The 27,006-nt window shown below is 40.0% G+C and overlaps 10 protein-coding genes and 4 long non-coding RNA genes across 15 annotated transcripts; 4 read left to right on the plus strand and 10 right to left on the minus strand.

The window, feature by feature from the left end:
• The first annotated feature begins 1,067 nt into the window (after nt 1–1,067).
• On the plus strand, nt 1,068–2,981 carry LOC145707994 (uncharacterized). 2 transcript variants are annotated; one of them, XM_081785596.1, is made up of 6 exons: nt 1,068–1,448; nt 1,490–1,802; nt 1,910–2,016; nt 2,059–2,292; nt 2,392–2,469; nt 2,823–2,981. In XM_081785596.1, the coding sequence occupies exons 2-6, from the start codon at nt 1,706–1,708 to the stop codon at nt 2,889–2,891; spliced, it is 585 nt and encodes a 194-aa protein (XP_081641722.1). In that variant the 5' UTR covers nt 1,068–1,448; nt 1,490–1,705; the 3' UTR covers nt 2,892–2,981. The 2 variants fall into 2 exon arrangements, with proteins under 2 accessions (XP_081641722.1, XP_081641724.1); XM_081785598.1 differs by lacking the exon at nt 2,392–2,469.
• Nucleotides 2,982–3,309: 328 nt separating this feature from the next.
• Nucleotides 3,310–8,795, minus strand: LOC145709034 (uncharacterized). The gene is made up of 14 exons (XM_081786718.1): nt 8,682–8,795; nt 8,485–8,491; nt 6,745–8,311; nt 6,383–6,700; nt 6,039–6,341; nt 5,806–6,001; nt 5,599–5,696; nt 5,403–5,502; nt 5,097–5,365; nt 4,693–4,946; nt 4,262–4,467; nt 3,710–4,215; nt 3,536–3,657; nt 3,310–3,467 (listed from the first exon to the last, which is right to left on the minus strand). The coding sequence occupies exons 1-14, from the start codon at nt 8,793–8,795 to the stop codon at nt 3,310–3,312; spliced, it is 4,218 nt and encodes a 1,405-aa protein (XP_081642844.1).
• Nucleotides 8,796–9,482: 687 nt separating this feature from the next.
• LOC145707428 (anionic trypsin-like) lies at nt 9,483–11,578 on the minus strand. Its single transcript, XM_081784953.1, has 3 exons — nt 9,879–11,578; nt 9,753–9,822; nt 9,483–9,704 (listed from the first exon to the last, which is right to left on the minus strand). The coding sequence occupies exons 1-3, from the start codon at nt 10,116–10,118 to the stop codon at nt 9,526–9,528; spliced, it is 489 nt and encodes a 162-aa protein (XP_081641079.1). The 5' UTR covers nt 10,119–11,578; the 3' UTR covers nt 9,483–9,525.
• Nucleotides 11,579–11,637: 59 nt separating this feature from the next.
• LOC145709035 (uncharacterized) lies at nt 11,638–12,805 on the minus strand. The gene is made up of 6 exons (XM_081786719.1): nt 12,551–12,805; nt 12,338–12,447; nt 12,193–12,294; nt 12,050–12,145; nt 11,902–12,007; nt 11,638–11,794 (listed from the first exon to the last, which is right to left on the minus strand). Exons 1-6 carry the CDS (start codon nt 12,601–12,603, stop codon nt 11,638–11,640), a joined length of 624 nt encoding a protein of 207 aa, XP_081642845.1. The 5' UTR covers nt 12,604–12,805.
• Nucleotides 12,806–13,967: 1,162 nt separating this feature from the next.
• On the minus strand, nt 13,968–14,659 carry LOC145707458 (uncharacterized). Its single transcript, XR_014134754.1, has 3 exons — nt 14,524–14,659; nt 14,291–14,368; nt 13,968–14,022 (listed from the first exon to the last, which is right to left on the minus strand). It is a non-coding gene; the product is annotated as an uncharacterized LOC145707458 (long non-coding RNA).
• Nucleotides 14,660–14,841: 182 nt separating this feature from the next.
• Nucleotides 14,842–15,446, minus strand: LOC145709036 (uncharacterized). Its single transcript, XM_081786720.1, has 3 exons — nt 15,242–15,446; nt 15,132–15,193; nt 14,842–15,093 (listed from the first exon to the last, which is right to left on the minus strand). The coding sequence occupies exons 1-3, from the start codon at nt 15,261–15,263 to the stop codon at nt 14,842–14,844; spliced, it is 336 nt and encodes a 111-aa protein (XP_081642846.1). The 5' UTR covers nt 15,264–15,446.
• On the minus strand, nt 15,395–16,139 carry LOC145709037 (glycine receptor subunit alphaZ1-like). The gene is made up of 4 exons (XM_081786722.1): nt 16,020–16,139; nt 15,763–15,980; nt 15,513–15,643; nt 15,395–15,471 (listed from the first exon to the last, which is right to left on the minus strand). The coding sequence occupies exons 1-4, from the start codon at nt 16,137–16,139 to the stop codon at nt 15,395–15,397; spliced, it is 546 nt and encodes a 181-aa protein (XP_081642848.1).
• A 1,094-nt stretch (nt 16,140–17,233) lies between these two features.
• On the plus strand, nt 17,234–18,467 carry LOC145708174 (uncharacterized). The gene is made up of 4 exons (XM_081785823.1): nt 17,234–17,423; nt 17,525–17,634; nt 17,677–17,829; nt 17,875–18,467. The coding sequence occupies exons 1-4, from the start codon at nt 17,328–17,330 to the stop codon at nt 18,173–18,175; spliced, it is 660 nt and encodes a 219-aa protein (XP_081641949.1). The 5' UTR covers nt 17,234–17,327; the 3' UTR covers nt 18,176–18,467.
• Nucleotides 18,468–19,283: 816 nt separating this feature from the next.
• LOC145707395 (uncharacterized) lies at nt 19,284–21,464 on the plus strand. The gene is made up of 6 exons (XM_081784915.1): nt 19,284–20,077; nt 20,138–20,221; nt 20,264–20,474; nt 20,539–20,707; nt 20,752–21,092; nt 21,135–21,464. The coding sequence occupies exons 1-6, from the start codon at nt 20,043–20,045 to the stop codon at nt 21,363–21,365; spliced, it is 1,071 nt and encodes a 356-aa protein (XP_081641041.1). The 5' UTR covers nt 19,284–20,042; the 3' UTR covers nt 21,366–21,464.
• Nucleotides 21,465–21,583: 119 nt separating this feature from the next.
• On the plus strand, nt 21,584–23,247 carry LOC145708004 (uncharacterized). The gene is made up of 4 exons (XM_081785609.1): nt 21,584–21,967; nt 22,012–22,248; nt 22,299–22,842; nt 22,920–23,247. Exons 2-4 carry the CDS (start codon nt 22,074–22,076, stop codon nt 22,981–22,983), a joined length of 783 nt encoding a protein of 260 aa, XP_081641735.1. The 5' UTR covers nt 21,584–21,967; nt 22,012–22,073; the 3' UTR covers nt 22,984–23,247.
• LOC145708005 (uncharacterized) lies at nt 22,906–23,705 on the minus strand. The gene is made up of 3 exons (XR_014134793.1): nt 23,504–23,705; nt 23,103–23,466; nt 22,906–23,057 (listed from the first exon to the last, which is right to left on the minus strand). It is a non-coding gene; the product is annotated as an uncharacterized LOC145708005 (long non-coding RNA).
• Nucleotides 23,706–24,483: 778 nt separating this feature from the next.
• LOC145710251 (uncharacterized) lies at nt 24,484–25,216 on the minus strand. The gene is made up of 3 exons (XR_014135025.1): nt 25,124–25,216; nt 24,681–24,950; nt 24,484–24,636 (listed from the first exon to the last, which is right to left on the minus strand). It is a non-coding gene; the product is annotated as an uncharacterized LOC145710251 (long non-coding RNA).
• A 465-nt stretch (nt 25,217–25,681) lies between these two features.
• On the minus strand, nt 25,682–26,029 carry LOC145709592 (uncharacterized). Its single transcript, XR_014134912.1, has 3 exons — nt 25,953–26,029; nt 25,842–25,914; nt 25,682–25,745 (listed from the first exon to the last, which is right to left on the minus strand). It is a non-coding gene; the product is annotated as an uncharacterized LOC145709592 (long non-coding RNA).
• A 58-nt stretch (nt 26,030–26,087) lies between these two features.
• Nucleotides 26,088–26,736, minus strand: LOC145709038 (acidic phospholipase A2 Cc1-PLA2-like). Its single transcript, XM_081786723.1, has 4 exons — nt 26,655–26,736; nt 26,421–26,610; nt 26,277–26,378; nt 26,088–26,232 (listed from the first exon to the last, which is right to left on the minus strand). The coding sequence occupies exons 1-4, from the start codon at nt 26,716–26,718 to the stop codon at nt 26,088–26,090; spliced, it is 501 nt and encodes a 166-aa protein (XP_081642849.1). The 5' UTR covers nt 26,719–26,736.
• Nucleotides 26,737–27,006: the final 270 nt, after the last annotated feature.

Here is a 27,006-nt window from a genome sequence, read left to right on the forward strand (position 1 = left end):
CACAAATTTGAGTTTTTCTCTCGGACAAAACAGTTCAGGAGATACGTCAGAAAGACGTCGGAATTTCGCGATGACGAGTTGAACGATGATCACCTTCGATTGCGTTCTGACATCTCTGGGAACTGAGTTATCTGCTTCAAAACAAAACAATTTTGTCTCGACACAACAACTAATATCAACAGAATGCTTATCATGAAGTCGGTACGCCTGGCTCTTGATTCTTCGTCGGAGAAATGCTGAGGGTTCGAAGGCCAGATGTTCTTATTGCGAACTCGGATAGCCAAGTAAAATCTACATATACTCTTAGCAAAAATTATTCTCTCGGTAGAGTCATTACTGTAATTGTGATTGGATTGACCGGATATTTGCCTAATCACCGAATGAAATGCCTAATCAGCAGCACGTTCGCGCCCTGCTCGTTCGCCTTAATCCAGAGTTTTGAATTCGTAATCCTGCGTTCACGCTTTCGCGAAGAATAGGTTTAGAAACCCAAAACGCTGGCTGCTATCCTCTGCGGCTATAAAGATCTACACGAGCATGTTGAAATCATAAAATCGAAAAGCGATAGAAAATGAGGATCAGCTCATTTCTACCGATTGCCTTGAGGTAAACCCTTTTTCGCGAGAGATAGATCTGAATCTGTTAATTTTAGCATGGCACAGAGGACAATGAAAGTGAGCCGACAAGCGGAGCTGGGTTTGCTCCAGAAAAAGGAGATTTCGCTTCCATATGAAATGATTAACGACGCTTTGGCTAATTCGCCAGATGGAAAGGCAACCTTCGAGCAAATGGTATCCGCCTACAAAGTCCCCCTTCAATCTCGCCAAAGGTTAACTTTCGAATAGTTCTCGAAAACTAGTCGAAATTGAATCATTTAGTAGAAACTATCAATTGTGTTTCTTGCTATAAAAGCTACAGATGTATCAATAATGCTTATCCAAAGGAAGAGAATTTTGTTGATTAGTATAAGAGCGCTTAAAAGGTTCTGTGCTTATAAGCCGAGTAAGCTTTTAAGCCTCGTTCAAAAGAATCGCTTGGGTAAATTAATTAAAGAGGTTTTCAGAATACAAAGAAGGAAAAAGCTATTCTTCGAGAAAAATACCTCGCTCGTGGGAGCAAAATCCTCGGGGTTGAATCGCGCTGGAGATTTCGTCTGACGCAGTGCGCCAAACAAGGAAACTGCCCATGCTCGGAAAAGATCGACGTCGATTATGCTCCTTTCGGCGTGGAAGGTGCCTTCAAATCAAACAACGGGACAAAGTTCTATGCGCCGAATACGAATTGTATCTGGAAATTACACGCGCCGAAAGATTACACCATTCTTATGCGGTTTAATCGATTTGCTGTTGAGCGAGAAGACGTCTGCGGGTTCGACTATGCGATGATCTACTCCGGCAAGATGGAATACCTCAACAACAAAGAGCATAACGACACAGTTAAAGCAGAAGGTTTGATAGCTAGTTTTCGAAGCTATTGATAAAATTATAAGGGGTTTTCTGCGGAAGCATCAAAGACCCTCAAAACGTAGGCGACGATGACTGGAACGACAAAAGCACGCTGGTGCCAACTTCGGACAGCGGAGATGACACGCTCAATCGAACATTCTTCAATGGACAGTGGACAGACTTACGGAACAACAACGCAGGAAACATTTTTGAAAATTTGATCTTGAGCAAAAACAAAGAGACATATTTGCTTTTGAAAAATGCATCAAGGAATTATTTTCGTAACCGATGGCGACACTCAACACACCGGCTTTGAATTGGAGTGGCGAGTCCTTCCTAAAATGCAGAACGTCAATGGTACAGTAAAAAATCAAATATTCATAAGTACACTAAATTATCATACTGTATGTATCCCCGACCTAGTCATTTCCAAGCACTGGCCTACGTAGTAAAGCATCGTTTAGTGACGGGTGCGGAGGATGCTGTCGATTACGTTCGGCAGCGGATCCTAGATGATATCGAAAACAATCCAATGAACTCGAAAGAAGAGAAGGAAGAAAAGATCAAACAGGTAAAATTACCAGCACCCTACTCAATGTAATCATCATCGCAGGTTACTAAAACTATGGACCGTATGATCACAGCGACCAAAAAGAACTGCTATCACTTGGAAGGAAATGTCGTGCCACTGGAAATTCAGAATGGAATAAAGACAACAAATACAGCAATAGGTTTCTTTCCGTACATGCTTGACCTGATTTTCGCGACGCACAAAAAGTGCAGACAAAAGCACAGGGTTGCATGGAAGCGACGATTCGACAAACTGCAAAACACTCTTTGGAACAAGGTAGATATCGATGATAAGTGATCAAAGCTGCATTTATAATGTTAAAACCCATAAACTAAGAGACTGATTAACTATCATACAATTTATGGTAATTTAAAGGTAGCAGATCAGGATAGTTCAATTAACACCTCAGACGATGACTCCATCAACGTCGGGAGTTTAACGCTTTCAGCAGAGGTGAGCTTCTAACTAACAAAGAGAACCTAACTATTAGGTGTCATTAACCCTTAGAGTACAGCGCTCGCATTTAACACTCAAATATCAATTGCAGTTCGATCGGTCTTACAAATCAAATTTAAAAAAGCTGCAGTCCTATCTGAATGCAAATGATTGTTCAACACACCTTAAAGTTAGCACGTTAACAATAGTTTCGTTAAACTACTCGGTGAAAAATAAGTTGGTGACCTTTAAAAACCTGTGATACGCTAGTTACTTTTCCTCTTTCAAAGTCTCTTCGAGACACCGAAAAATTTGTTGATGAAATTTGAACTTTGAGAACACTGTACCACTAACAATTTTTTCAAAACAAGGAGGAGAACGGAGAGACGCAACACAAATCGCCATTCAATCCAGATGATAGTGTATTTGCAATCGAATGAAAGTTGAAAGAAAAGACATCCGGAACTACAAATTGACTAATTAAGTCATCATGTACAAACACTTACTGCACCTATCTGAAATAAATGATAGTTAATATAGAGCATAAACTTAGTTTGTTCGAGTCGTGACGTTTGCTTTTTGTTTCATAAAGAATTGTCGCGAGTTGCATGTCTTTGCAAGAAAAACGCAAACACGAAAAAAGAGCACACTTCAAACGCCAAAAAGTGTCATTAGCTGTCGCTCTATTTGCTTTCTTTTTCTCAAGAATTCTTGTTTATCTTTCACAAAATGGAATTTACAATTACAGAATAAACAGTATAGGCTATCTTCGTTTCAATTACAGTGTGTGCTCTTGGATGTATTCGTTTAATTGATAAGGACTTCTGTGTGTGGGTCGCCGCTTTTCTCTAGGTAGAATTAAGAATCCGAGAAAGCTTCGTTCACATCTCCGATCGGATTTGATGGAGGAGGGGCAGCTCGTTTTTTCGATTTCGATCTCGATGGCGGCGGGAATTTCATAGATTTTGTACTCGTTGATGCAGCAGGCTCAAGCTGGAGACTCACTGAGCCTGGATCTGAGATTAATTAGTTAACGTGTTGATTCACAACGTTTCCAATCATGTTTATGGATGATAAATTTTACCTAAGCTTCGTTCATGGCTAGTTCCATGATAAACGATTGCTGGCTGACTTTCTAACGCTCCTTGACTGCTTTGATTGTACAGATTACTATTTTGCAAAGCAGAAGTGTGTGCGTAGGTAAAGCTAAACAATAACGTTCACAAGAATAGATTTTTTTGATAAAAATCAGGCTTACCTGTGGGGATTACGCTGGCTTATGTTCACGTTAACAGTAGAAGTAGGATACTCAGGTTGAACCTGAGTTTGAGAAGGTGGTCGGGGAGTCGGCTCTGTCGGTTTCGGAGCCGGCTTAGGTGGTTGTGAATAATACGTCGTGGGCTTCGACTTTCCTCTTGGTAAAAGCCACTTCCAACCCCATTTGGGCCAGAGAAACGCGACGATAAGATAAACTGCCAAAAGCGTGCCTGTGACTGCCCCGAATAAGATCCCAATAGCAGTTCCGGGGTCCATGGGATCTTTCGGATATTCCACTTCTTCACAATCGCTCAAGTCAGTCTCACAAATGATCAGATCTTTGTTGTGATCCGTTAGAACAAGGGCTGGATAATTATTGCCGTTCGCATATTCAAATGCGTTATTGTAAATAGCAACGACGTGGTCTTTTGACTTTTCCGATGTTATTTCAGATAGAAAAGAGAAAGACTTCCCCATTGATTGACTGACAGAGCACTCATTGAAAGTCTAAGAATATAGATATGAAGTGTTGAAATATCAAATAAAAACTTACGTCTTCACAAATAAGTCGGTTTAGATCTGTTAATACATCATCATTCTTCGCATTTTCACTTACTCCAACGGCATCTTTAATAATATATTTTGTCGCAGAAGGAGTTGACGCTGAAGAAGTTGTCGCTGAAGTGGTTGTTGTTGAAGTAGTTGTTGTTGAGGTCGTGGTTGTAGCTACAGTTGATGTTGTGCTTGTTGTAGAAGTTTCTGTCGGGGTCGTATTAGTCGGAGTTGTTGATGTTGTTGATGTTGTCGTCGTTGAAGTTGTTGAGGTTGTCGTTGTTGAAGTTGACGTTGTTGAAGAAGTAGTCGTCGCTTCACCAGAACTTGTCGTTGCTGAAGTCGTAGTCGACGTTGTAGTAGTCGAACTCCAGGTCGTATTCGTTGTTGTTGTGCTAGTTGTAGTAGTAGTCGTTGTTGTTGTCGTTGTGCTTGTAGTAGTCGATGTCGTGGTCGTTGTTTCTGGAATACACTCATCCTTTACGACACACTTTGGCTTGGCTGCGCATTGATAACCATCTTCAGTTCCTGGCGTTTCGATAAACGTCCCTTCTTCGCAGTTGCCATTTTTTGGAATACTATTTTCACAAGATGCCCATTTAGTGGCACAATCATCTTTTGGGATGTCGTAACAGTCTTGGCAGCCATTTGGACAGGAACAGGAAGCTTTGTAGCAAGTTTCGGAGCTTTCACATTTGAACGATTTTGAAGTCGCATCGAAAGAGAAGTTTGCATCACGAGCATATTTAACGAAATAATATTCCTTTCGAAAGGTTTCGATTTATAGCACTAGACATAAATTCATTATTGTTTTATATCAAGTGAAATCGAAGAACCTTCCCTGAATGAGTTCTCCATCATAACATGCCGAAAGTTCAAGCATATCATCGTCGAGCGATTTTTCATCCTTTAGATTTGCAGACGTCGGAAGAGTTGAAAACGTGAATTTTCCTCCGCTATTATTGCTAACAAACTTCTTGAATCGCTGTTTTGATATTCCTACAATTTTGGAGAAATCTCCGAGGAAAGCGAATTTCTTGTCTTTCAATGAGGTGATTTCTGCGAATGTCGTGAGGGAATATCCACTTTGTGGAGCGAAGGAAAACTTAATTTTGTAAGATTATGTTTTCAACGTTTCAAACCGTTTCGGTGCTTTTCTTCGAGTAGCATTGGTTTCCAGGAGTTGGCTGTGATTGAATGTAGTAGAATTCGGTGTCATCATTATCGGCCCCTTGCAGCGAAGCTAGTCAAGGGTCGGCATAATTCAACATAACTCGTTATCTATAGACTAATGTGTATTCATATCATTTCTTTTTCTTGAAATAGAGTCGACCCTAGGCTATTGGAAGAGAGAATTGTGTAGTTGTTTTGTGCAAGAGTATGTAATTGTTTGTGAGTTTTGCTTTATCGGGATCAATGCCATTAAAAAACTCGAGCTAAGATGTCGATCATTTTGATCTATGGTAAAATTAAGGAAAGCAAAATTATTAATTTTAAATTAAGAAGCGCAATAAAAAATATCAAAAGCGATCAACGTTCCTCGACTTCCACGTAAGTTTGCCATCGAATTTGAGTTCCTTTGCCAAGTCCATTTTCCTTGCTTCCTATTCCGGCTAAATCTGTGTCCATTGGTGCTGCTGGCACGTCTGGCTTTAGAATGACTCCATCGTTTCGACAGCACTTTGATAATAGATCCCAGTCAAACTTCCCTCTTTTGTCGCCGAAGCGGACTGGGCCAGTGCTAAACTCGGCTAGAATTTTTTTCTATTGCTTTTTACCTAAGGGTGACGGCAGCAATTTGGAATTCAGCGTCGATTTCTTGGTATTGGTAGTTGTTTAGCCCATCATATTTGCCACTCAAGATCGGACCAGTCATCGGTCGAAGTCCAAGAGCATTTGTGAAAAGACCTGTCAAGCCATAATCAAAATTGAATGGAGAAGTGACCTCCAAAGAGTGAACATGAGTCAGTAATGCTGCGTAGATTCCAATTCTCGGACTTGCGTTGGCGAAAGTCATTCCGATACCTTTCTTTGGCTTCGTTCCAGCAGGAACTGCAGCGTTTGAGAGACCCTCATGCATCCTAAATGTTTTCAGTAAAACTGACGAGTTTCGTAAATTTACGTAAAAAGCCACTCTTCTCCACCGCCAACCTCCAAGTTTGCACGACAGTGCTGGTTTAGAATTTCTTTGGTATATCTCATTGTCATTTGAGAACAGCCTGACCAGCGATCGTTAAAGAATATATCACTACGTGTGTTATAGTTTTTAATTTCAGGGAGAGCTTTCCAGTACTGCCTATCATTGACAATCGTGATTCCACCATACCAGCATTCTTCTCTGTACGGACAAGGAATATGTGCATCTGCATCCTCTCCTTTAATTTCTGCGTTCCAACAAACTTTGTTCCGAGAATATGGTTCAGAGTGAATCTTTTCCGGTCTTGATTGAATTGAATATTCTACAAAAAATTACTTTTAACTCACCTTACGTTGGCGTCAACTCTTTCACAAAGATACTGATCTTGCAGTTGTGGGACACTTTCAAGCTTTGCAGTTGGAAAGCCATACTCACAGTCCATCCCAAAGTTGAGATTATAATTTCGGCTCAGTTCAAAGTATATCGCAGCGGTTCCCCATCGGTCGCATGATGGAGGCTCCGTCTGTGGAGGTTCAAGTGAGGGAGGGCCCCAAATGTTGTTTCTGTTGTTCATATACTTTTTCAGGCCGAACTCGTCGGTATCGGCCCACCAGTCAGCCAAATGAAAATAATTTACAAGAACAGGGGCATCTCCACCGACTAATTCCTTTCCGAGTTCCATTAATTCCCCAGACAAATCAATTTGACTCTTTCCATCTTTTGTCACTAGTCCGTCGTAGTAACTTCCTGCAGCTGTGGTAAACATAGCTTTTGCTTGTTGGGGAAAATCGCTTTTTACAATATCACTTTTGAAGGTTGAGCAGGGGCAGTCTTCGGAGAGTCCCATAGCTCCGAAAACCTTGATCATTTCTCCCCACTTAGAGATAGCAGCTCGAGGACCTTCGTTAGAAGTCACAAGGATGGTCATCGACTCAAACGGGACAAAGCCAGTTCCGTCTTCTCGCTTTTTGATGAATTCTTCATAAGCTCCACCAATATGAGATCGGGCGCCCCTTGATGATCCGAACTCGAGATCCAACTGCTCAACAAAACAGGTTTCATCCTCCTTCGGGTCCTTGAACTTGAGGCGAGCTGCTGCTTCCATAAGCATACTATAGGCATTGTCTTTTGTATATATCCAATCATCCAAATATGTGTAGAATGAAGCCATACTTGCTGGAGAAATAATAATAACGTCTTTTTTGTTCTTATGTACGAGCATAAATGGCCCGCCGTCTAGCCCTTCGCCATCTCGGGCGATATCTTTTAATGCGGAAACCTTCCATTCGCCATTGACAGTGTGTTCTGCACCGAAATAATCCCCTTTCAACCACCAAAAAAAGCTGTCCGACGTTTCCGGCACTTTAAAACTTGGAAAGCCAAAAAGAAGGTCTCCAACTCGTCCTCTGACATCTGAGTTCTTTTTTGTCTCGGATGAAAATTGTCGAAAATCGTCAAATGAAAATCGGTCGCTAAAGAAGTAAACACCCAGTTGATCAAAATGTCGGATGATCATTTGGCCGAGCTTGTCGTTTGATCTTGCGCCGTAATGCTTCCAACTGTACTCTTTGAAACTGAACATTTTGTATTCTTCGTCTTCTAATTCTTCGCACTGATCTTTTATAGGAACGTAGTAACCGAATCCACCCAAAATATCAACTTCTGTGTCAAACATGTTCTTTTCCACAGTTGGATTCATCTCCGGCCTGTCTTCATACAATCCATCAAAGTTTTTCTCGCAAATTTCGTCGTTGTCGTCAAAGTTTTCTCCAATACAGTTCGTGTAACAGTTAATAATATTGATTGCGGGAGTACTCTCATCATCATACGGACTGTATTCACTGAGCGATGCAGAAATAAATCCAGATTCTAATGTTTGAGCACCAGCAGTCAGCTTGAACTTTCCGAGGTCACCTTTAATTCGTTTTTAATCGTTTTTAATGATTAAATTCCTATTTCTAAATTAGCTGTAGTAACAATTTTCCCGTAGATTAATGCGAGATCGCACATTCTATTGATCTATTACGACTTTGTTTGCGACGTCTTACGTCAACAGTCAGTTAGGAAGCTACTCCTCGATGTTGTACAGATTTCCTAAAGAACCGTTAAAGGAAATCAATGAGTCTTCTGCTTATCTGAGTTCCTATCATTATTCTTACAGTTAAAATTAAAGCAACCTTTTTTACTATACCTAATTTCGGGATTCACTAACAATTGAAAACATTTTTAATTAATAAATTCGATTCAATTTTGAAACGATTCCTGCGCCACTGAAGGGTTCAACCTCAATTGTTGTAGCATGATCATTCTTGTACTTCTCCAGCCAGTAACCACTTGTTCTTCCTAGCAATATCAAGAAAAAGCAGGCATTGATGGCGCCTGAAGAGCCATTCCGCATGATAACTCTACTCCCTCTTCTCGCTGCGTTTCTCTCGGTAGTTTATTCAGCAATCAGCAAAATTGTCGACGATAAAAGCAAGGTGAGAGAGATAGAGTAAGACTATAAAAAAAGTATGCGCTTGATCTTTTGGTTAATAATTCCTCTCACAAACATCGCTCTATTTGCGAAGCCTCAGAGATGTCCTCTAAAAACGACAAGAGATTTTTTACAATTTATTGCAACTCTTGCAGTCAGATTCCGATCCCATGAATTAATTTCGTCTTGCGACAATCGCCATCTGTTCTAACTTGTCCTTGTCAATCAGAGAACTTTGTAAGAACACAAGTTTACATCCGCTAAATTTGAACTGAAAATTCGACGAAATATTCAATGTTGATAAATATTTTCCCTTACTAGACATTTGAGTTGCACTCAGATTTAATAAAATACCCGAAGATATTATGTTATTCTTAAATATTTCTAATTGGCTGCATTCCTCATGTTTGTCAGGTTATATGATCAGATTGCTCGCTGGCAAGAAGTGAACTCGAGAAAGGATAAGTAGTTAGCGGATGTGAATTCTGCCGCTGCTTTCTCAAAGTCCAGTGCAAGCAAGTTTGATCAAACGAGGACTCGCGGTAAACATCAAAGTTTGAACAAGTTACTTATCGCTTCGGAAAAAGTCAATACGCGTAAGATGCAGCCTGGATGGCGACTTTTATTAGTGTTTTTCGGGACAAGTGTGTTTCTAGTTTTCATCGATTGTTTTCTTGATCCAGTCGCGAACACCCCAAACATCGACATAAACACCTGGAGATCCTTTTCGAGCGCATCCTTGACCCCAAGAAACGACGCCATAGAGGGTTGCTTTTCCTTCTTCATTGCACACGAGAGGCCCTCCTGAGTCGCCTTGGCAAGCATCTTTGCCTTTTATTTTTTTTTTTTTAATAGAAAAGTTTTTTCCATAGCGCTTACCTCCGTCAATAAGGCCGTCTCCATCAGTATCGGTTGTTCCAGCGCAGAGCTCGCTCACTTTGTTGATTACCTGAATTTTGATCATTTTATAGAACATTTTTTTTCTTTGAGAAATAGTAATCTTACAGATCCGTAGACGGATTTAGAAGTACAGTACTCCCAGTCGTAAAGATTGACTCCGACTTCTTGGAGCGAATCTGCTAGGTTGAAGCCCTCGTTCTTGTTTCCCCAGCCGGCGACCCAGCAGAAATCTCCGTGAGTCGGAGCTTTATCTGGAAGACATGCTGCTGAGAAGCAGTTATTGCACGACGCAGGAGCAGCAGCTTTGATGGACGGAACTTTGACAAGGCACGCATCCCAGTCCATTCCGTTGCCCGTTTGGTAAAGAGGATGAATGTGCAAGTCTTTTGCGCGTTGAGTTTCGATCACGAACTCGCCCGGATCGTTTGTGCTTCGACTAATGTCTCCAACGCTTGCTCGCACTTTTACGCTTCCCTTATTCTGGCTTGAAAACACGTGTTTTGATTATACTTAAGCTTTAGCAGCAAAAGAGAGCGTCCGAATTTCAGAACGTCTCTAGAACCCCGTTAAGGATCTGTTGTTCTAAAAGGAAAAATCAAAAATATACTCACTCTTGAAATTGAGTTTTCAAGTCCGGCGCGAAGAATAAAAAGGTATTTATTTGTCAATTCCGTTAAAATTCAATGCTTTTAGAAAATGTTATTGAGGATTCAAAGCGATCCTAAAAGGATTCTCGAGAAGCATCAGTCCGCAAGAAGCGACTGTTGCTAAGAAATACATTCTACAAAAGAATGAAGAATTCGCTGACCATCTCAAGGGATGAAAGTCTGATCATCTGTGGAGCTTAAGCTTACTCTTCTGTACTTCCTTTCTTGTTAAAGAGAAATAAAAATTATCACTTTTTAAACAAAAAAAATAGAGCTAAAGAAGATAAGGCACTTCAACTTGAAGGCTTCAAGTTTTTTAGCTCCTGTCTTAGTTCTCTTTCTTGCAGGGGGTTCTTAAGGAGGTAGTCCCCGGTTTGACGAAAGTCAAAATATTAGAATTTTCTATGCATATTCTGAAAGCTCAATAAAAGAGCGTCAAAATTTGTATTGATCATTTTTTGTAAATATCAGAGGAAAGTCCTTAAAATTTCACTTGAAAGTTGAGATTCTTATAAAAAAAATTGATAATTTGATATTTTTTGATTATTTTATCAAACAAAAACGTGCATTTATGATGTCTTTTGATCTATTGATTATTCCAAAATTAATATTTATTACTTATATTAAGGTTATAATAGGTTTATCTTACTTCAAAAACTATGATTTTTCAATTTCTTCAGTCCAAAATTTTGATCGAAGGTTTTACTGATGACTTTTTTGAGTTTCTAAATTTCGTTGGATGGCAACTCTAGACGAGGGAATAAGCTTCCTAAATATATATTTTGATAAAATATATTTCAGTATTTTTACGGCTTTACGCTTGTTTGAAAATAGGCCAAAATGGCGATTTTTCTCGGGCGGAGTTAGAATTCGGCATTTTAGCTCCTCAAGCGGCCAAGAAAGATATCTTTTGCGAACTGGCAACTCTAGAACAGGGTTCGACCTTTCTACCAATATAGTTTTCATGCTTTAACTACAGCCCAAATTCGTCTGATCGCTGTTCAAAAAGTGCCGAAATTGCAAAAAGCAGGGACTACCTCCTTAAACGTGATAAAAATGCTGTAAGGAGTGTTAAACCATTTCCTTGCAACAATGTGCGGCTGTGATTATCCAGTTATCATTGAGAATCGAGCCACCACAAAGTCCGGCTCCTCCGAACTGGCTTTGTCGCGTTCATTGCATATTTGTTTTTCTTTGCCTCGAATCTAGGCTTTTTGTTAACGCCGCAATGAACCGGTCCTAATCATTCTCAAATTGACTGCAAATGGCCACTTAGCTTTGTTAGCATCTACTCCATTAATGATTCTGTTTGAGTCTCCCATTTGACGAGAAACTGGAAACACACTTTGTTCCACTGAACATGTGTCCGAGGCTCTTAATTAGAAGTTATCCAGAAAACCTCACGCAATAGAAATATCACTGAATAAGAATGTTCCATTTCCGAACGCAAAATGTCACCATAACTATCGAAGTTTACTTACGAGAGTCTTTTCGGACCGGTTTTGAATTCAGGTTCGTCTTCTGGTTGAAGCTGAAGCTCAGATTCTGGCGAGGTTGGTGGCTGTGTCGGCTGCGGAGTTGGAGCTACTGATCTCAAGTTGAAAATCGTAAATATGCTGGATTCCCTACCCGGTGCATTGCACTTGAAATCCTCCCAAAGAGCGATTCTTCTTGCCTCTTTCCATTGGCAGTTTCCACGGGGACAAGAACAAGTCAGTCTCGTGCCTGCAACAAACGAAGATTAATGCAGTGAATCAGAAAGTCAAAATTACTAGGTCGATTGTTGTGAGTAAATCCATTTTCGCAGCGCAAGCTGCAGAGTCGTTTTCCCTTTCCAGTGACTCTGCAACGAGTCCTCACCGCTGCGTCATTAGCTAAAAACAATTTCCCTCCATGCTTTCTATTTTGTCGACTAACGTTGGGGTACGAGTGGGTCACAAGTTACGCATTTGCCAGGACTTTTTGTCCAGATAAAGGTTCCCCCTCGATTTCTACAGGCTACTCGTTTTCTTCCAGCGGGTACAAAGCCTTTCAAACGATAATGTTTTTTAAAATTCGCATTAGTTGTTATAATTTATATCAGATTATTTTAAACAAGTCAAGGATACTGTACACTAGTCTTTTATCATTCCTGATTTGCAGACAAGCATACAAGTGGCTCCACTGCATCTGAAAGGCTGCATATTCTCATCCGGAACCAAAGCCGGGCAATCTTCATGACCTCTAAACGTTTTTCTCTTTTTCAGATTGACAGGGCGCCCCCAGCTAGTTCGTTGTTCTGACTGCACGAGAGCATTCCAATATCGAGGTTGTTCGTAGAAAGAACCTGCACCAAGTCCAAGAAAACCTGCAAGCAGCTGTTAATAATTTCGATAAGACACTTTTGTTCATAAATTATGTTCTTATCTGAAATCTCTCCTTCATGGCGACGAAAAATTAGATTGACTAATGCGGTTGTGAAGCCTGCAAAACGCTCCGAAAAGGTCAGTGACTTAGCTTTGTATAATATATTTCGTGGAAAATGTATTTTAGGCAAAGCTGGAACACAGGCAGATTTATAGCAGGGAACAGTACGAAACACATTCACTATTTACATCGAAAAGAAACGACCTCTATTCTCATATTCCTTGAACGTACATTGATCTTTCTTCCGTTCCAGGACCTATCGAGGCCAGCCGTTTTCTTTTATAGGTAATCGCATTTAGTCAGAATTTAAGCAAATAACAAGGGTTTTTTTTATTTAATTATAATTTATAAAGCGTTGATAACCTCCCTGGAATGCGTGGAGATATAGACGAATATCCACTTGAAGACACCAGCAACAACAAGAAACGCTCCGGCAAAGGTCATGGCAACTGTCTTATTACAGTGATTCGTCTGGCAACTCCAGATCGATCCAACGCCACTCAAGAAAAACAGTAGTCCAATGAATAAGTCAATAGATACTGTAATTTTTCGTGATTTTGAAGACTTTGAAAAGGACTTGATCAGCTCAATTGGATCAAAAACTAACAGCGTGGGAGTCCTCATGTTTTCAATGAAGCTCTTTAACTTCTCAATACACGTGGTCGGTTCAACCGACCACGGCGACTTTGAGCCGCCGTAATTTCTCATGTGATAATCCATTCGACCTGATTTTTGTAATGTGAGCTGAGATGACTAAAACGAACCACTTTGTCAAATTTTGGATGTTTTCTCAAAAGTGGTGGCGTTTTGCACCGCATTTATCTTTCATTCTGCAGCTGAAAATCCAAAAAGTTTTTTTCAAAAGTAATTGTAAATCTTGATAGGTAAGTGTTCAAGTTTCCAGCGATATGTTTTGTAAATTTTTGCTTGCCGGAAACGCAAGTTAGAGCTAAAAATCTTGAGCGCTCTTAATCACACTCCGAATTTTGCGCGCCGCGCGGGGCTGAATAATGCATTGTGGTCCCCTCACCCGACCCCGTGTTTTGAGCGCTTAGTTGCGCGCCCGTGTATTGAGAAGTTAATTTGAATAGGCATTCAGACTTTTTGAAATTCATCAAAGCGGCAAATAACAAGCCCTTCCCTTTGTCTTCTTAGAGAACAAACTTAAAAACAGTCGGACGCTGACGTAAATGAATCTGAAACAAAAATGCTCACTCATTGCTTTTAAAACAAGAAAAATAAGTTACAAATTAATACAAAGACAAGGAAAGTGCGCTATTTTACCAACTCTGATATAGATAGTAAAGTCTATTAAGAATATGAGAATCTTTCTCGTTTGAAGATTCTCGATCCACGATCAATAATCATAAATCAACGGGTGAACGTTGTTGTCAAGCATAGATTTACAAGGATTAGCGAGAAAAATTCGCATTGTTGGCAGTGGTTTGCTAAAGTTGTACTTACCCAAGTATGGCGAGGAGTGCATAAACGATCTGATTGCCAAATTCGTTGCTCGTAATTATTAATATCACTGCAGTCAGACTAAAGACAAAATGGGGATTAGCTTATCTTTAAAGTTTAAACATAAAAAGCTAAAACGTTAGGGTTGGCTTCGAACTGACAAAATAGCTGTTGAATCTTACAGGCGATATAAATTTGAGTTTCCCTAGCATATAAATTTAGATTTTGTTCGTTACCTTTTGCAGAGTATGGATAGCAGTATCAAACTAATATCTGTCTTCTCTTTTTCATTTCGGAAGCGAGCGAATTGTTTTTCACCATCATAAATCAAAGTATAATTCTCAACGTGTTTTCCCTGTTTCTGGTTGCGAGGTTGGGGGCTCCTTTCTTTTTTTCAAACTTGGCCTAATCATCTCTTTTCTCTAGTCATAAAACAAATTGCCAGTGGAGCGCTTTTCACACATTCAGTCCTCTTCGCTGAAATATCAACTCATGGATTCCAAAAATATTCATATTCTTATAAAAATAGTGCTCTTTTAATTTGACTTTTACATTCAGTCGTTAACAATTTCAGCAGCAATGTTTCTTTTTATAAATATGTTAGCAGCAACAATCGTCCAGAAGGCACTGTTGAAGACAAGGAAGAGAGCCGGAAATACTTTTCTAGCGAGTGAGTCGAGCCACATCGCCGCTAATCCGGAAATGACAACGTTCCTCTGTTGGTCAAGCTCTTCTATGTTTCCAACAAGACTCGCACGGCGCCGACTTTGCCCAGCGCGATTTATTTTTTTCATCAACCGGGCGTGCTAATAATGCTATTATCCAATTGATTCGGATTTAATACCTCTGAGGACCTAGAGCTTTCGGAGCCATTTTTATCGCAGTCCATGTTCCCTGTCGGAATAGCTACAATATGGTAGTGTTCAATACTGTGATATGTAAGAAAGTAACTACCAGCTAGTGCATTCGCGGCCATCAATAATGACGGACGTAAGTTTTCGATTATTCCTGACGACTGCCGCTGTTTCTTTCTGAGCAAGACTTTTAAAAATATTTGGCAAACTGAATTGACAAGTTCCCGATTCCCAAAATTTTATATAATAAATACTATCCTTGAGCAACAGTGTTTTCGATCATGGTGCCAAAGACAAAAATATTACAGACGATGAGCCAGACGTCAAGAGCTATGGAAGGAACTAATAGCTTAAATAATTTATCGAGTTACCTTTGAGATATGATACTTTTGGCATGCTCGAGTTGATAGACTGCGACTGTCCAAGAATCGCAAGAAAGGTGGTGACGCCGAGTGTGACACGAGCAGGAACGTGATCGACTTTTATCCAGAACGCGAAGAAGCTAACAATCACGCAAAGAAAGCTTGGCAAAAACTTTTTGAATATTTGCAAATATAATGACTTTTTAAAAATATTCTTTGCGAAATATTTTCCTGGAAGATGATATTTATACTGTATCGCCTCTCAAGAAGCATGAATAGTTCAGAGCAGTCGACTTCCTGCATGAAACGGCGCGTATGGCAAGGCGCACTAGTCAGGTTGCTCGTTTTTCGGTTGGAAATCGTGGCGATTCTGAATCCAGCTGGAGACTCGTGAATTAAGGAAGAGGAGACCGCAACGACGTCCAGTTTGCTCTCGTCGGAGTAGAACGAAACTGGGCATTCCTGACTGTCGAAAGGCTTATTTGATTTGTTACAGCTATCGAACAAAAGTCTTACATAGAAAGTCAAGTCCATAAAGCACATAAGCAAAAGGTCGACTCGTTTCAGCAATTGAATTTCGCCAGATTTATCGATATGAAGCGCCTCGATTCGCTCGATTGATGGATTGCCGACCATGTTTAAAATAGATATCTGTGGCATCCAGATCAAGTCGGTCACGGCCCGTTTTAGGTTTTAAAAGAAATTTCGCTCGATCTTTCATTATTTTTAATTCCTACTCTGTGCGTTGGCTGTCTCGACAGTCAAATTTCGCAGACGCTCGTCCGTCCATGTTAGAGTCATAAAGACTGATAAATCAAGCTCTAAATTTGGTGCAATTAAATTCGCGAAATTTTCCCACAACTGACCCATTTGGCTTTCGCTCACTCCTCTGAGACTGCTGATCGAAAGTTTTATCCCCGTGGTAGCATTTTCAGGAGCTACGTACTTTCTTACTTTCCTTAACAATTTGAAGCTACTAATAAATAGTTGTTGGAAAATCTTCCTGTAACAGAACTCGCCTTCACAATTCGCCACGTCTGCAATCTCTAACGAACGCGTCACTTGCTCGCCGCAGAGGTAGAAAAATATAAATTCCCTCAAAAAGACAGTTTTCATGGGCTTTAACGAGACTAACTAAAATCACTCATAGAGCACAATTACAATTAAACTCGCCCATCAGTCCTTAAACCGCTTGATAGATTGTTAGATGCGGCGATTAATGTGCCTCGGCCTGTTCCCACTCCTCATTCTGTCGCCCTTTGTCTGCATCTTTCGAAGTCTCTTTCTCTGATTTTGATATAACTCTAGTTACGAATCAATACTACTGTCTCCTGTGACGGAATACAGCACTGGTCTCCGAGACTCATTAAAAATAAATTACCGGACGCCAACAGAAAAGAAATCTTTTCATAAAAAAACTAATTTCTGTGGTTAACATCTTGTCTAAACTTATATAAAAAACTAAATATGTAAAAAAAATGTTTCAACTGGACAAGAAGAATCGATAGTCAAATAATGAAATACCCACTTTATATCAAATGTTGCATATGCTACAAAAGAAGACAATGATAATTAGACCGCATGAAGCATCCGTTATACAGACAGCGAAAAAGGGGTGAACGCTACGCACCGTGATGTGGCTTGAGGGGGGAAAGTGGAGCGCGGTAACTGCCGGGAACGGGTTCATTTAACAATAACGCTAACAAGCTCAAGAGTTCTCTTAAGATTTTCGCCTTGTCTTGCCTCTTGCCCTGCCTCTCCTTGTTTTTTGTTATATTTTTCAAAATCGAATCTTTGATTCAGAGAAATTGAATTCGTGAAAAGATGTGCTCGGATCCCCACAAAGGCTGTCTCATCACCTCGGCCATAGAAATTGGAACTTCTTCTTTGGCCTTTTTGATCGCTGCTAAAGCTGTCAAGGCTGGTTTAGTAAAATTACTACCCGAGAGAAATTCATCATAAAAACGTCATAAGATCTGCAAGGATTTTCCTTTTACAAAAAATAATGAACCAAAGAAAAGCTGCAGAATCTGTATAACAAGGCTGTGGATACAATAAGAACGAACGTTGGCTCAGCAGGAGACAGATTCGACGATGCAACAGTTGCTTCCGTGATCGCCGGCTTTGCTTTGTAGGACAGTCGTTCAGTTATCAATCATAACAAATTATTAAGCCTAGGAATTCTGACTGGTGCAGTTGGTGTTCATGGAGGACGAACTCGAACGCGCTGGTGTTACTTCCTTCATTTTATCTTTGCTCTCTTCCTGTCTCTCTGCTCCTTCGCCATTTTCATTGACTCTTTTGTCCAGTACAAGAAAATGCATAGGTAAGAGGCTTCAGGTTGTGCTTCGATAAAGTCTGTTTCTTTCAGTCAAGTCAGCTTGGACAACCCAACAGCTGCTCCTCAAATTCACGAAGTCGCTGCTAACACAACTGTTGCACCAGGAACAGAATCTACTTCAGCCAAGCCAAGCAGTTTACTAGAAGCCGAGGACGTAAAAGAGTTCATCAGTGTGCTTGGATTTCCACTTGCGATCTACTTTTTCAACATTTTTCTGTTTCTTGGCTCGGCTTTCTATGCCTGGAAAGCGTGGAAGAACCGCGAAGGATCTTTCCAACGGGAGATGCTCGAGAATGAGCCTGACAGTGGGCCTTCTCCAGACCCTCTTTAGGCGTTAGTCTTTCAATCTGACAATGCAAAACTCTAAATACCACCCTTTGCCGTTAATTTATAATCAATCGTAATGTTGATCGATTCCGATCTAGGGAATGGAGTAGCCCGTCAAACTTTTAGAAAAAAAAACTTTCTGTTCCACTAGTCAAATGTTAATCAATCAAAAAGTGCCGCGTGTCTACTGTAAAGCTACTTTAGCTGTGTTTAAGTTTTGCCAAATTATATTTCTGTTTCTTCTGTAGCATTCACTAAACACAAATATACGATGTGAGATCTTCAGCAGCTCGAAAAGCTGATTAAAGGGATTCAATTTAGAAGCAGGACAAATTAGAATGATGAAAATGTAAAAAGGTGATGCGCTTTCTAAGGTAATCGAATATTTTCAGCACTGTCAGATTTCTAATAAATACATTTTCTTTTACATAACTTTTGAAAGTATCAAATTGATACTCCAAGACAGCCGTCTTACAAAGAGAAGTCTGTGGGAGATTGTTGATTAATTTATGATTACCGTCTTCTTTGGTGCGCAGTTCTGTCAGAAGTGTCTTTCATTTTTGTTAAGAAAAAAAAAACAACTCGCGAGGATACTTGTGCGGAAATGATCAAATTAGAAATAGTTATGGACTTTACTAAGAAGATAAAAACTTAAAAAATAAATGCAAAAAAATGTTTTTGAGCGCAAAAGAGATTGATATTTTGGGGTAAGCAATTTTTCTGTCGCAAAGAGTAAAATAGGTGGTGGTCTAAACTTTGAAGTTCTTACGTGCGATAAGAACTTCGTGTGGCCTAAACTTTGATCGTTCCCATGTGCGATTCTTTGAGAAAGTGGCCTAAACTTTGATTCTTCCTATGTGTGAAAGTGGTCTAAACTTTGAATTTCCCCTGAGGCGCTCTGACTAGTTTTCACCTTGAATGAAAAACGTAAACCTTATTGGTCTGCATAAAGCGTAGTGGCCTTAGCGGGCGGTGCTCTAGTCACCGATGGCAGAACCGCCTCCGGGGAAATTCAAAGTTTAGGCCACTTTCTCAAAGAATCACACATGGGAACAATCAAAGTTTAGGCCATCAGAAGTTCTTATCGCACATAAGAACTTCAAAGTTTAGACCACCACCTATTTTATCGTTGATTGTTTGCCAAAACCAGAAAAAAGGCCACAAAGATATTCATAGCGAGATTCTAAACGAGATAGTTTGGGCTAGTTAATAGTACAAAGTGCACAATTTATTTACGATCGTTTCTGTCAACGATAGATAAAACGATATGTCCATATTTTTTTGTGATAATCGGTGTAAAGCGAGTATTCAAAAACTGCGGATTGCAAGAAAGTGAGTCTTTTACATTAAATTATTGATCGGAAAGGTAACTCGTTAAACTTGGCATAGAGGGGAGCTTGTCACCTGGGATAAACAAAGAGAGAAAAAACTAAATGTGAATGCTCCTGCTGGCGGTATTTTTGATAGGAGAGGTGGCTCGTAGTAATTTTATTAAAAAATTAAAGCTCCCTGACAATAAGGGGCTTTATAACATTATGTGCAGAGTAATGGAGTGGTCACGCAATTGTCAGCCGCCAGTTTATTTGAAAAGAGAGGAGAAATGTAAACACTCATTTTTTTCAAAGGAAAATTTACTCGGATAACGACAAAAATCGTACCTATATCGAACATAATTTTAACTGCCGATTGACATTCCGAAAAAGGAACACAAAGATCCTTCCTGGTCTTTTCTTTTTTTTTTGGCAATCATCGTTCTAAAACTCGTCACAGTTGATTTCGAGAACTAAGAAAATATTAAAATTTCATTGGCCGGACAAGTATCCCGGTTATGCGCCATTAATTTTGTCCATTTTTTTGCGTGGAAAGAGAGCATGGATTCTTTGAGAATGAAATTCAAACTCTACAGGTGAAACATACGATTTTTCCTTTGAAGATTTTTATGAGCAGCCTAACTTGCAGTCTTAAGTTCGGCTCTTGTTCTGAGTAGCAGTAGTATCCGTTCGTGGATTGACAAGTGGACTCTTCGATGGCAAGAACGCGCCGTCTTGAGGTAACAACAGACTTTGGAACAGTGCTGACTCGGCTTTGATAGGACTCCGATCAATGTGCTTTTGGAATGGGTTCTCGCCGCTCGCTCTTCCCGTCTCGCTTACATCCCCAACGAAGAGTTCCTCGCTATCTTGGAGGAGTGCGAAATCACAACTCAAAATGAAATAAATAAAAATGAGATTGTTTCTCTTCCAGAAACTGCGGAAAAGCGCGATAGTACTCTTTGCAAGAAATCTTTGAAAAAGAAAAAACAGGTGCATAATTATTCTAACATAGAAGTTTCAATTATTGCCACATTTTTAACTTGTTTTTTTTCAGATCCAGCCAGTGTTAAATCAGTTCAAGAAGAGAACATTTAAATACATCACAGACGAGAAAGAAGACACAGATTGTTACATTTTCTGCAGCGATAAGTATCTTGTGATCGCATTTCGTGGCACTTCTTTTACGTTTTCTGATGGTTTTAGCTTTACAGATGTAAAACAAGGTACGGAATCACGTTCGGGTAGATATATTTATTGTTTTTGAAAGATTTGAAGGTGAACATGGTTCCCTACGCAGGAGGAAACGTCCACAGCGGGTTCCTCAGTCAGTATCTTGCAATAAAAGATGAGCTCTTTTCAAAAACGTCCGCCTTTATCAGCAAATACAATCCGGCAAAAATACTAATAACGGGTCACTCACTTGGTGGAGCACTTGCAAGTTTATGCGCCGTGGACTTTTCCCAGAGCCTCGATTCCGATCAGTCCAAAAAGATACGATGCGTCACGTTTGGAGCGCCTAAACCAGGAGATTCAAAATTTTGCTCAGTTTTTCGTAAAAAAGTGCCGAATTCGCATCGTCTTGTGCTCCCATACGATCCTATTCCCAAGGTGTGAAAAGATCACTGATCGTTTTAGAAACTAACCGTTCAGGTTCCACCAAATGTTCCCATGATGCGCTACATGCACCCAATACCAAAAGTCCTCCTTCGAAATCCGAAAAACAAACCACTGAAGATGATCCCAACTGAAAGTCATCATTACGAAAATTATCTTGAATCTGTTGAGCGCACACGGCGTTTAATTTTGGAGTACCGATTTCGAAATGCTGCTAGAAAAGCCCGCCTCTTTTGCGAGAAAGAGAACATATCAAGCTCGGCATAAGCTTTGCGAAGTTTTTTTCAGCCACTGTTCTACGTGCTTGTACATATGTAAAGAAATGATTCTTTGACTAATATTTAATAAACTAAAGTTTCATGTTGACTCATGGTTGTAACATTTTCCGAAGCAATTATTGACTCCATTCCACATAAAAATTGTTTGAGTAGTTATTCATTCATCACAGTAGCTCCATGATGCCCTCAGTGCACGTCAAGCTAAAATAAAGAAGGATACGCGTACGAGAAGATTCAGATTCTAAAGCAGAGATTCAGATTGTAATTTATAATTTTGCGAAGAGAAAATAAAACATGGAAAATTTTCGTCTACTCGGTGGGTCTGAAGGAACACTCCTAGTTGAAAGGAGCGGCCGATTCTATCCAGTATGTGGGGCAATGTTCAAAAGGAGTCATCAACAGCGGTTAGCGAGCAGTATTTGTCGTGAATTGGGCTTCGGGGAGGTCCTTTTCGTCGGTAGCAAAGAAGAAAAAGACGAAAGTGATGAGTATGTATGTGAGAAGTGGGAAAATGCCTGCGAAAAGTGTCTTGATTCGTTTCTTATTGTTGGTGGGAAATGCTCGAAAGAAAAGCACGATAAGCCGTCTTCAGTGAGTAGCATATTAATGTTTCCATAAACATGAGCTTTCTTCAGTGTAGTTTCAAATATTCATCACAATATGGCCAAGGATCGTGCATCAAGGTCGATCCGAACTTATGATCAAATGCAACGTTCCAAAGAATAAGAAAAGACAGAAACACGGAGAATGGTCGGACTGGAGTCAGTGCGATCCGACTGAACAGTTCTTTCGTCACCGCTCCAGAGAATGCCAGAAGGGTTCAATTTGCAAAGGACACTGGCTAGAAATGAGCCCAGGCTGCCGATGCATAGGTAATCGAGCGATTATCATTTGACAGAATTCAAAAGAGCTCTATTTTTAGAGGACAAAGTGCTCTCGACTGAGAGTTCCTTCGACTACTACTCGTACGAATCTTCTGATTCCAGTTCAATCGACAGCTCAACTTTGGAAGTCGCACTAGACAATGCCGATAAAGAAACAGAGGTTTTCGATCCATCCTATTTGGACTATTATTCCGCGAGAGCTCCGCGACCACAAGTCGAAAAGAAAAAGTACAAAGAATCATTTTGTTACGACACACATCTGTTCAAGCGGAGCAAAAGATCACTTTTGTGTGAATCGTCAACCAAAAGTACCACTACCCGTATCAACAAATCAACGAGCACAACGGCGACGATGAAGCCGTTAGTTGAAGATGACCTGTCGGAAATAAGTGTGCAGCTGCGCCATCCAGAAGTTCCAATCAGTGATGAATCGCTCGAGCAAGGAGGATTCATGCTTGGATTTTCTTTTGGGGAAAATACTCTTCTTATAGGAACGATCTCTATTGGTTTCCTTCTTCTTATTCTCATTGCAATAGTCTACGTATTACGAGTGATTAATAAGCCTGCTAATAAGAGCGAAAGGTGAGAATCAAATTGTATTTTACAGCCAACTTCAAAATTATTAGAATCGTTAAACTTGAGGATAAATGTTTTATTAGCGGAGAAGTTTCAGAAGACAAAATTGACTCAAGAGAAGAAGGCGACGTATTTGCTTGTCAATAAGTGAAGAACTACTCTTAAATTCTCAAGAAGAATACTTCATTCGTAATCGTAAATGATTCTCTCGCAGTACTTTCCTAGATGTAAATTTGACAAATAAAATGTTACATTATGATGTAAACCTTCAACATAGAGGGGTTCATGACAAACGCATCCTTTCGCAGCCCAAATCCAGCGTCCTCGTCCATGGCTTTCTCGGATCAGATTCCTGATCTTCTTTAATTATTTGTCTATTCAACAGTTATCATTCAATTCTAATCCCAAACATAGGTCATTCGAAAGGCAGGTCATGATCGCCCTTGGATACTTTCTTCGGGATCACAGAATTTCTTGATATTATTTTAGCTTATTCATGTATAAAGAATCCCATCAAAAATGATTCTTTACATTTCCCGTAGGACAGCCAAAGATGAGTCGAAATTTGCTCATTTTCGAAAATTTCAGAGAACTCTTTGTACTCGCAAGGTTCTTCTATGCATTCACGCTCTGAATCTGTGATAGTTTGATCGTTGCAATATTCTACCTAAATCTCCAGATTCTAACTCTTCTCCATGAAGCCATGAGTTGTCCCTTCGCACTCGATTTTTTAGAAAATTAAAAGCTTCCTCTTTTGTCATCACCGAAGCAAACACACTTTGTGGCATTATTGAAGACAAAATCAGGTATACATTCATCTTTATTTGTTTTCTCTCTTTTTTTTTATTTTGATGTTTGAACAGAAGAAGCCAGACTGTTGTGTGTATTTCGTCTCCCTTTATCTGGACTGTCACTCGCGTTTCTCAAATAAATATCACACTGTGACTCGATAAATTAAAAGAAAAACAGCCGATCAAAAGCAGTAATTAACATTTACCTTTTTGTGCCGGCAAAATCATCTTTACGCTTTCCATGTTGCCGTCTCGTTTGATAAAGCTGGCCGCTACATTGCTGAAAGTGGGAAGCAATGCCGCGTCTCGGGTCGTGTCCGTCGAGTGCCGCGAAAAGTCAAGCTCGACCAAGTTCGCATCACCCGAATCAAAGCGACAGAGTTCGTTCTGTCTAATTTATCAAAAATATATGCATCACTTGATAAAGATAAAAAATTATTGATCAATTGTGCCTGTCGTAGTAAGATCTCGTTGACAGCGTCTTTGAGCGCGTCATAGCCATCGTCGTTCGCCATACGACTTCCGGCCAGTGCGATGTCTTCCCTTTCACCCATGATGATGCTTCTGAGCCCCACCGAGTTGCGGGGTCCAGTGTGAAGAGCAACAGGGGTTGGAGTCGGCGTTACCACCGGTTTCGCCATATTCAGCATGGGAATACCGTCAGGACTGTTTTTGGATCAAGTGGTCTGTTCTTTCGGAATTGTTTTCGAAAATTCTGACCCTTTGGACGCTTTTAAAATTATTCAAAACGACAAAGTCAAATAAATTTCCGTTTACAATCATATTAAAGTCATTTTAAAGCGTTCCTTTCTTATTGGAATTTTGTGACCATTCACTTCGTAATATTGTATTCGCGATTGTGCTCTGTTCTGCGAGAGGTCATTTTCATCTTACATCAGGTTTCGATTAATGTTGACATTCTCTGCCTGAAGCTCATTTTTATGCATAGTGCAGAGTCTGTGTTCTTTCCAGCTTTCCTTAATCCCACAGTGGCAGAAACCTGACTTCCCTAAAAATAAACCCATGCCATCGATGGCAGATCTTTGAAGGCACCTTTGAGCTCTTTAAAATCATGGAAGCGATGCTCAGACGTATCGAAACAATCTTTGCATAGGATTGTCAGCGTGGATTTTTCGCAATCTCAGCAGAGGAACAAATCGATAGAAAGCGAATTTAACATATATATTGATAATACTTTATGATTGATAATTTATGCACTGGTGAATTGTTACTCCTCTTCCTAGACACCTATAAACAATGGCTTTTTCTGTAATTTCTTGTGCGCAGATCACTTGTCGCTTCACTTGTCGCCTTTTATAGCAGCTAAAAAGGGAAAATAAAAATAAACAGTCGATTTTCTTGATCAAAATTGAGCAATAAATTATTGCCAATAATTCATAGAAGAAGTGAAATTTCCATGATATGACTTCAAATTATGATTCATAATTTATGAAGTACAAGAAAAATAAAATCAAAAAATAAATCATGAAGAATACCTGAAAACAAGAAGAAACAAACAGCCCAGAAGCATAAAATAAATCCAGATAGGCATTTGTTCTATCGAAATTCGCAAAAAGTACTAAATAAAGAGTATTTATAGTTTTGGCGAATTTCCTTGCAACTTTGGGGACTGCTCATCTTCTGATACGTTCATGATTTTGATTCTCTTTAAATTCTTGCAACCTGTAGGTGAAAATTAATATTTTCTGCGAGAGTTGTTAATCTTTGCCTGCTCACAATAAAGACGTTGGATGGTACCCAATTCAGAAACAGATTTTTTATTTGACATTATTTATACAGAGAAAAGGAGATTATCAGCTGCTTGTTCAAGTACTATCACGGCAATTGGAAGCCATTTATCAGTCCCATTTCTTGCGCTAGAATGCCGCAGTCGTTGTTTGCTTCATAAGTTTCATTTTTTATCATTTGCTCAATTAAGTTTCATGTTTGTTCTGCGAGTTTTCGTTCAAAATGATACTTCAAAATAGACTATTTAAGAGACAATTTCAAATAGTTAGAAAACAAGTTGAATTGTATAAATGAATGAACCGTCCCTAACGTCGTCCTGGTAATCGTCGTTGTCTCATTATTTTGGTCAAGTCCAGTGAGTTCGCAGCACTTAATTTATTTATTGAAGTAACTTCGAAACTGTCAAAATAGTCTCAGCGCGCGAACTCGTCAGATGAGTTTTCACAGAGTGGCAAGCAGACTGACCTGCAAAAAAGTGTTTTCGTAAACTTGATCACCGCAGCAGGCTCTTTGGTGGTCGGCGGATTTGAAGGGGAATCTAAAAATGCTCCAGAATCGAATGTTAAATGGTCGCACCTTTTTTCTGCGGGACCGCAGCACATGTCAAACGGGGGCGACGTCTTCCGAGGAATCATGCAAGCGTTTTCGAAGTCTTTCGGGGCTTATTTCACTCGTCGAAGAATCATTTACTTGTATTTTAGTAATTAAGAATCAAAATAAGCCCGTGACGAAACCCCCACGCACGTTATTCCGGGCATCCCACAAACCCTCCTTCTCGGTTATTTGAGTAATGAAGTTTTTATCGCATTGACAAGCTGCCCAGGCGCATGAATTTTCTGTTTCGACACATTCCATCCTTCAAGATTTATTCTGCTTTTGATTGCTGGTCTTTTCACTTACCCGCCGTTCGTGATTGTGTAATTGTATTCTTGATAGAAGTCGCACTTTTCGTCAAAGTCAATCGCGAGGCACATGTGGCAGTAGGCAATATCTCGACACACTCTTAATCAATTAAGTACTTTGAAATCTTCTTCGCTTTGGTACCTATCGATTTCGTCGACAGGCTGAGATCTTCCTTTTGTGAAGTCATGTCTGTTCGCTCTGGGCGAAGAGAAACACCAACACCCATACTCGAAGAAGGAGTCCGCCTCGTGTTCCGATCCGACTGCATTCAGTACCTCTCCGAGAAGATTGCGCAAGTGAGATCCTCGAGTTTCCTCTACCGAAGAAAAATCTAAAGCGTTAATAGCAAGGTGTTTCTCTCTTTTTGAAAAGTACCTCCGAAAAAATCATCTTGCGCGAGTGACTTATTGATAAAAAACAAAATCTGCGAAATTCTCATCACGTTACCTTCTCGGTGCAAAAAATGGTTTCTCTAGAAAAAAAAAGGTTTTACGGTTCGGATGTGTCGGGGCGCTGGAGCGCACGCGGCGTTACGGAAAGTGCGACACACAAATTTCATCAAAATAACGTTAAGATCGTTCTTAATTGTCATTTTTCGCGATTAGCTTAAAAGTTCCATCCGCAGCAAGCGGACGCCAAGTTTAGTAAATATCTGTTATAGAACGTAACTAAAGCAATAATCTCCGATCGCGAAAAGGTCATCTGGAACATTTGAACGTGTCCTTTC

This window comes from Oikopleura dioica, chromosome XSR (genome assembly GCF_907165135.1).
Source record: "Oikopleura dioica chromosome XSR, OKI2018_I68_1.0, whole genome shotgun sequence".
NCBI lineage: Eukaryota > Metazoa > Chordata > Appendicularia > Copelata > Oikopleuridae > Oikopleura > Oikopleura dioica.

What these genes read in the sequence shown, in the direction of transcription:
- LOC145707994 (XM_081785596.1), top strand. Translation starts at nt 1,706, where the DNA reads ATGCATCAAGGAATTATTTTCGTAACCGATGGCGACACTCAACACACC. An exon ending in AAAACACTCTTTGGAACAAG is followed by an intron (nt 2,293 to 2,391) that starts GTAGATATCGAT and finishes GGTAATTTAAAG; the next exon opens with GTAGCAGATCAGGATAGTTC. An exon ending in GTTTAACGCTTTCAGCAGAG is followed by an intron (nt 2,470 to 2,822) that starts GTGAGCTTCTAA and finishes TTTCAAAACAAG; the next exon opens with GAGGAGAACGGAGAGACGCA.
- LOC145709034 (XM_081786718.1), bottom strand. Translation starts at nt 8,795, where the DNA reads ATGCGGAATGGCTCTTCAGGCGCCATCAATGCCTGCTTTTTCTTGATA. An exon ending in GGAGAACTCATTCAGGGAAG is followed by an intron (nt 4,947 to 5,096) that starts GTTCTTCGATTT and finishes CAAATGTGAAAG; the next exon opens with CTCCGAAACTTGCTACAAAG. An exon ending in AGCCAGCGTAATCCCCACAG is followed by an intron (nt 3,658 to 3,709) that starts GTAAGCCTGATT and finishes GTTATTGTTTAG; the next exon opens with CTTTACCTACGCACACACTT.
- LOC145707428 (XM_081784953.1), bottom strand. Translation starts at nt 10,118, where the DNA reads ATGGACTGGGATGCGTGCCTTGTCAAAGTTCCGTCCATCAAAGCTGCT. An exon ending in CTAAATCCGTCTACGGATCT is followed by an intron (nt 9,823 to 9,878) that starts GTAAGATTACTA and finishes ATCAAAATTCAG; the next exon opens with GTAATCAACAAAGTGAGCGA. An exon ending in AGACGGCCTTATTGACGGAG is followed by an intron (nt 9,705 to 9,752) that starts GTAAGCGCTATG and finishes AAAAAATAAAAG; the next exon opens with GCAAAGATGCTTGCCAAGGC.
- LOC145709035 (XM_081786719.1), bottom strand. Translation starts at nt 12,603, where the DNA reads ATGCAGCCTTTCAGATGCAGTGGAGCCACTTGTATGCTTGTCTGCAAA. An exon ending in TGACCCACTCGTACCCCAAC is followed by an intron (nt 12,295 to 12,337) that starts GTTAGTCGACAA and finishes AATTGTTTTTAG; the next exon opens with CTAATGACGCAGCGGTGAGG. An exon ending in TACTCACAACAATCGACCTA is followed by an intron (nt 12,146 to 12,192) that starts GTAATTTTGACT and finishes CGTTTGTTGCAG; the next exon opens with GCACGAGACTGACTTGTTCT.
- LOC145709036 (XM_081786720.1), bottom strand. Translation starts at nt 15,263, where the DNA reads ATGGCCGCGAATGCACTAGCTG. An exon ending in GGCCGCGAATGCACTAGCTG is followed by an intron (nt 15,194 to 15,241) that starts GTAGTTACTTTC and finishes ACCATATTGTAG; the next exon opens with CTATTCCGACAGGGAACATG. An exon ending in AAAGCTCTAGGTCCTCAGAG is followed by an intron (nt 15,094 to 15,131) that starts GTATTAAATCCG and finishes TAGCATTATTAG; the next exon opens with CACGCCCGGTTGATGAAAAA.
- LOC145709037 (XM_081786722.1), bottom strand. Translation starts at nt 16,139, where the DNA reads ATGGTCGGCAATCCATCAATCGAGCGAATCGAGGCGCTTCATATCGAT. An exon ending in TTATGGACTTGACTTTCTAT is followed by an intron (nt 15,981 to 16,019) that starts GTAAGACTTTTG and finishes AAATCAAATAAG; the next exon opens with CCTTTCGACAGTCAGGAATG. An exon ending in AAAAGTATCATATCTCAAAG is followed by an intron (nt 15,472 to 15,512) that starts GTAACTCGATAA and finishes TTCCTTCCATAG; the next exon opens with CTCTTGACGTCTGGCTCATC.
- LOC145708174 (XM_081785823.1), top strand. Translation starts at nt 17,328, where the DNA reads ATGTGCTCGGATCCCCACAAAGGCTGTCTCATCACCTCGGCCATAGAA. An exon ending in GTGATCGCCGGCTTTGCTTT is followed by an intron (nt 17,635 to 17,676) that starts GTAGGACAGTCG and finishes CAAATTATTAAG; the next exon opens with CCTAGGAATTCTGACTGGTG. An exon ending in CAGTACAAGAAAATGCATAG is followed by an intron (nt 17,830 to 17,874) that starts GTAAGAGGCTTC and finishes TGTTTCTTTCAG; the next exon opens with TCAAGTCAGCTTGGACAACC.
- LOC145707395 (XM_081784915.1), top strand. Translation starts at nt 20,043, where the DNA reads ATGGATTCTTTGAGAATGAAATTCAAACTCTACAG. An exon ending in ATGAAATTCAAACTCTACAG is followed by an intron (nt 20,078 to 20,137) that starts GTGAAACATACG and finishes TGCAGTCTTAAG; the next exon opens with TTCGGCTCTTGTTCTGAGTA. An exon ending in CTTTGAAAAAGAAAAAACAG is followed by an intron (nt 20,475 to 20,538) that starts GTGCATAATTAT and finishes GTTTTTTTTCAG; the next exon opens with ATCCAGCCAGTGTTAAATCA.
- LOC145708004 (XM_081785609.1), top strand. Translation starts at nt 22,074, where the DNA reads ATGATCAAATGCAACGTTCCAAAGAATAAGAAAAGACAGAAACACGGA. An exon ending in CCCAGGCTGCCGATGCATAG is followed by an intron (nt 22,249 to 22,298) that starts GTAATCGAGCGA and finishes CTCTATTTTTAG; the next exon opens with AGGACAAAGTGCTCTCGACT. An exon ending in CCTGCTAATAAGAGCGAAAG is followed by an intron (nt 22,843 to 22,919) that starts GTGAGAATCAAA and finishes ATGTTTTATTAG; the next exon opens with CGGAGAAGTTTCAGAAGACA.
- LOC145709038 (XM_081786723.1), bottom strand. Translation starts at nt 26,718, where the DNA reads ATGAGAATTTCGCAGATTTTGTTTTTTATCAATAAGTCACTCGCGCAA. An exon ending in CCTGTCGACGAAATCGATAG is followed by an intron (nt 26,379 to 26,420) that starts GTACCAAAGCGA and finishes TAATTGATTAAG; the next exon opens with AGTGTGTCGAGATATTGCCT. An exon ending in TACACAATCACGAACGGCGG is followed by an intron (nt 26,233 to 26,276) that starts GTAAGTGAAAAG and finishes TAAATCTTGAAG; the next exon opens with GATGGAATGTGTCGAAACAG.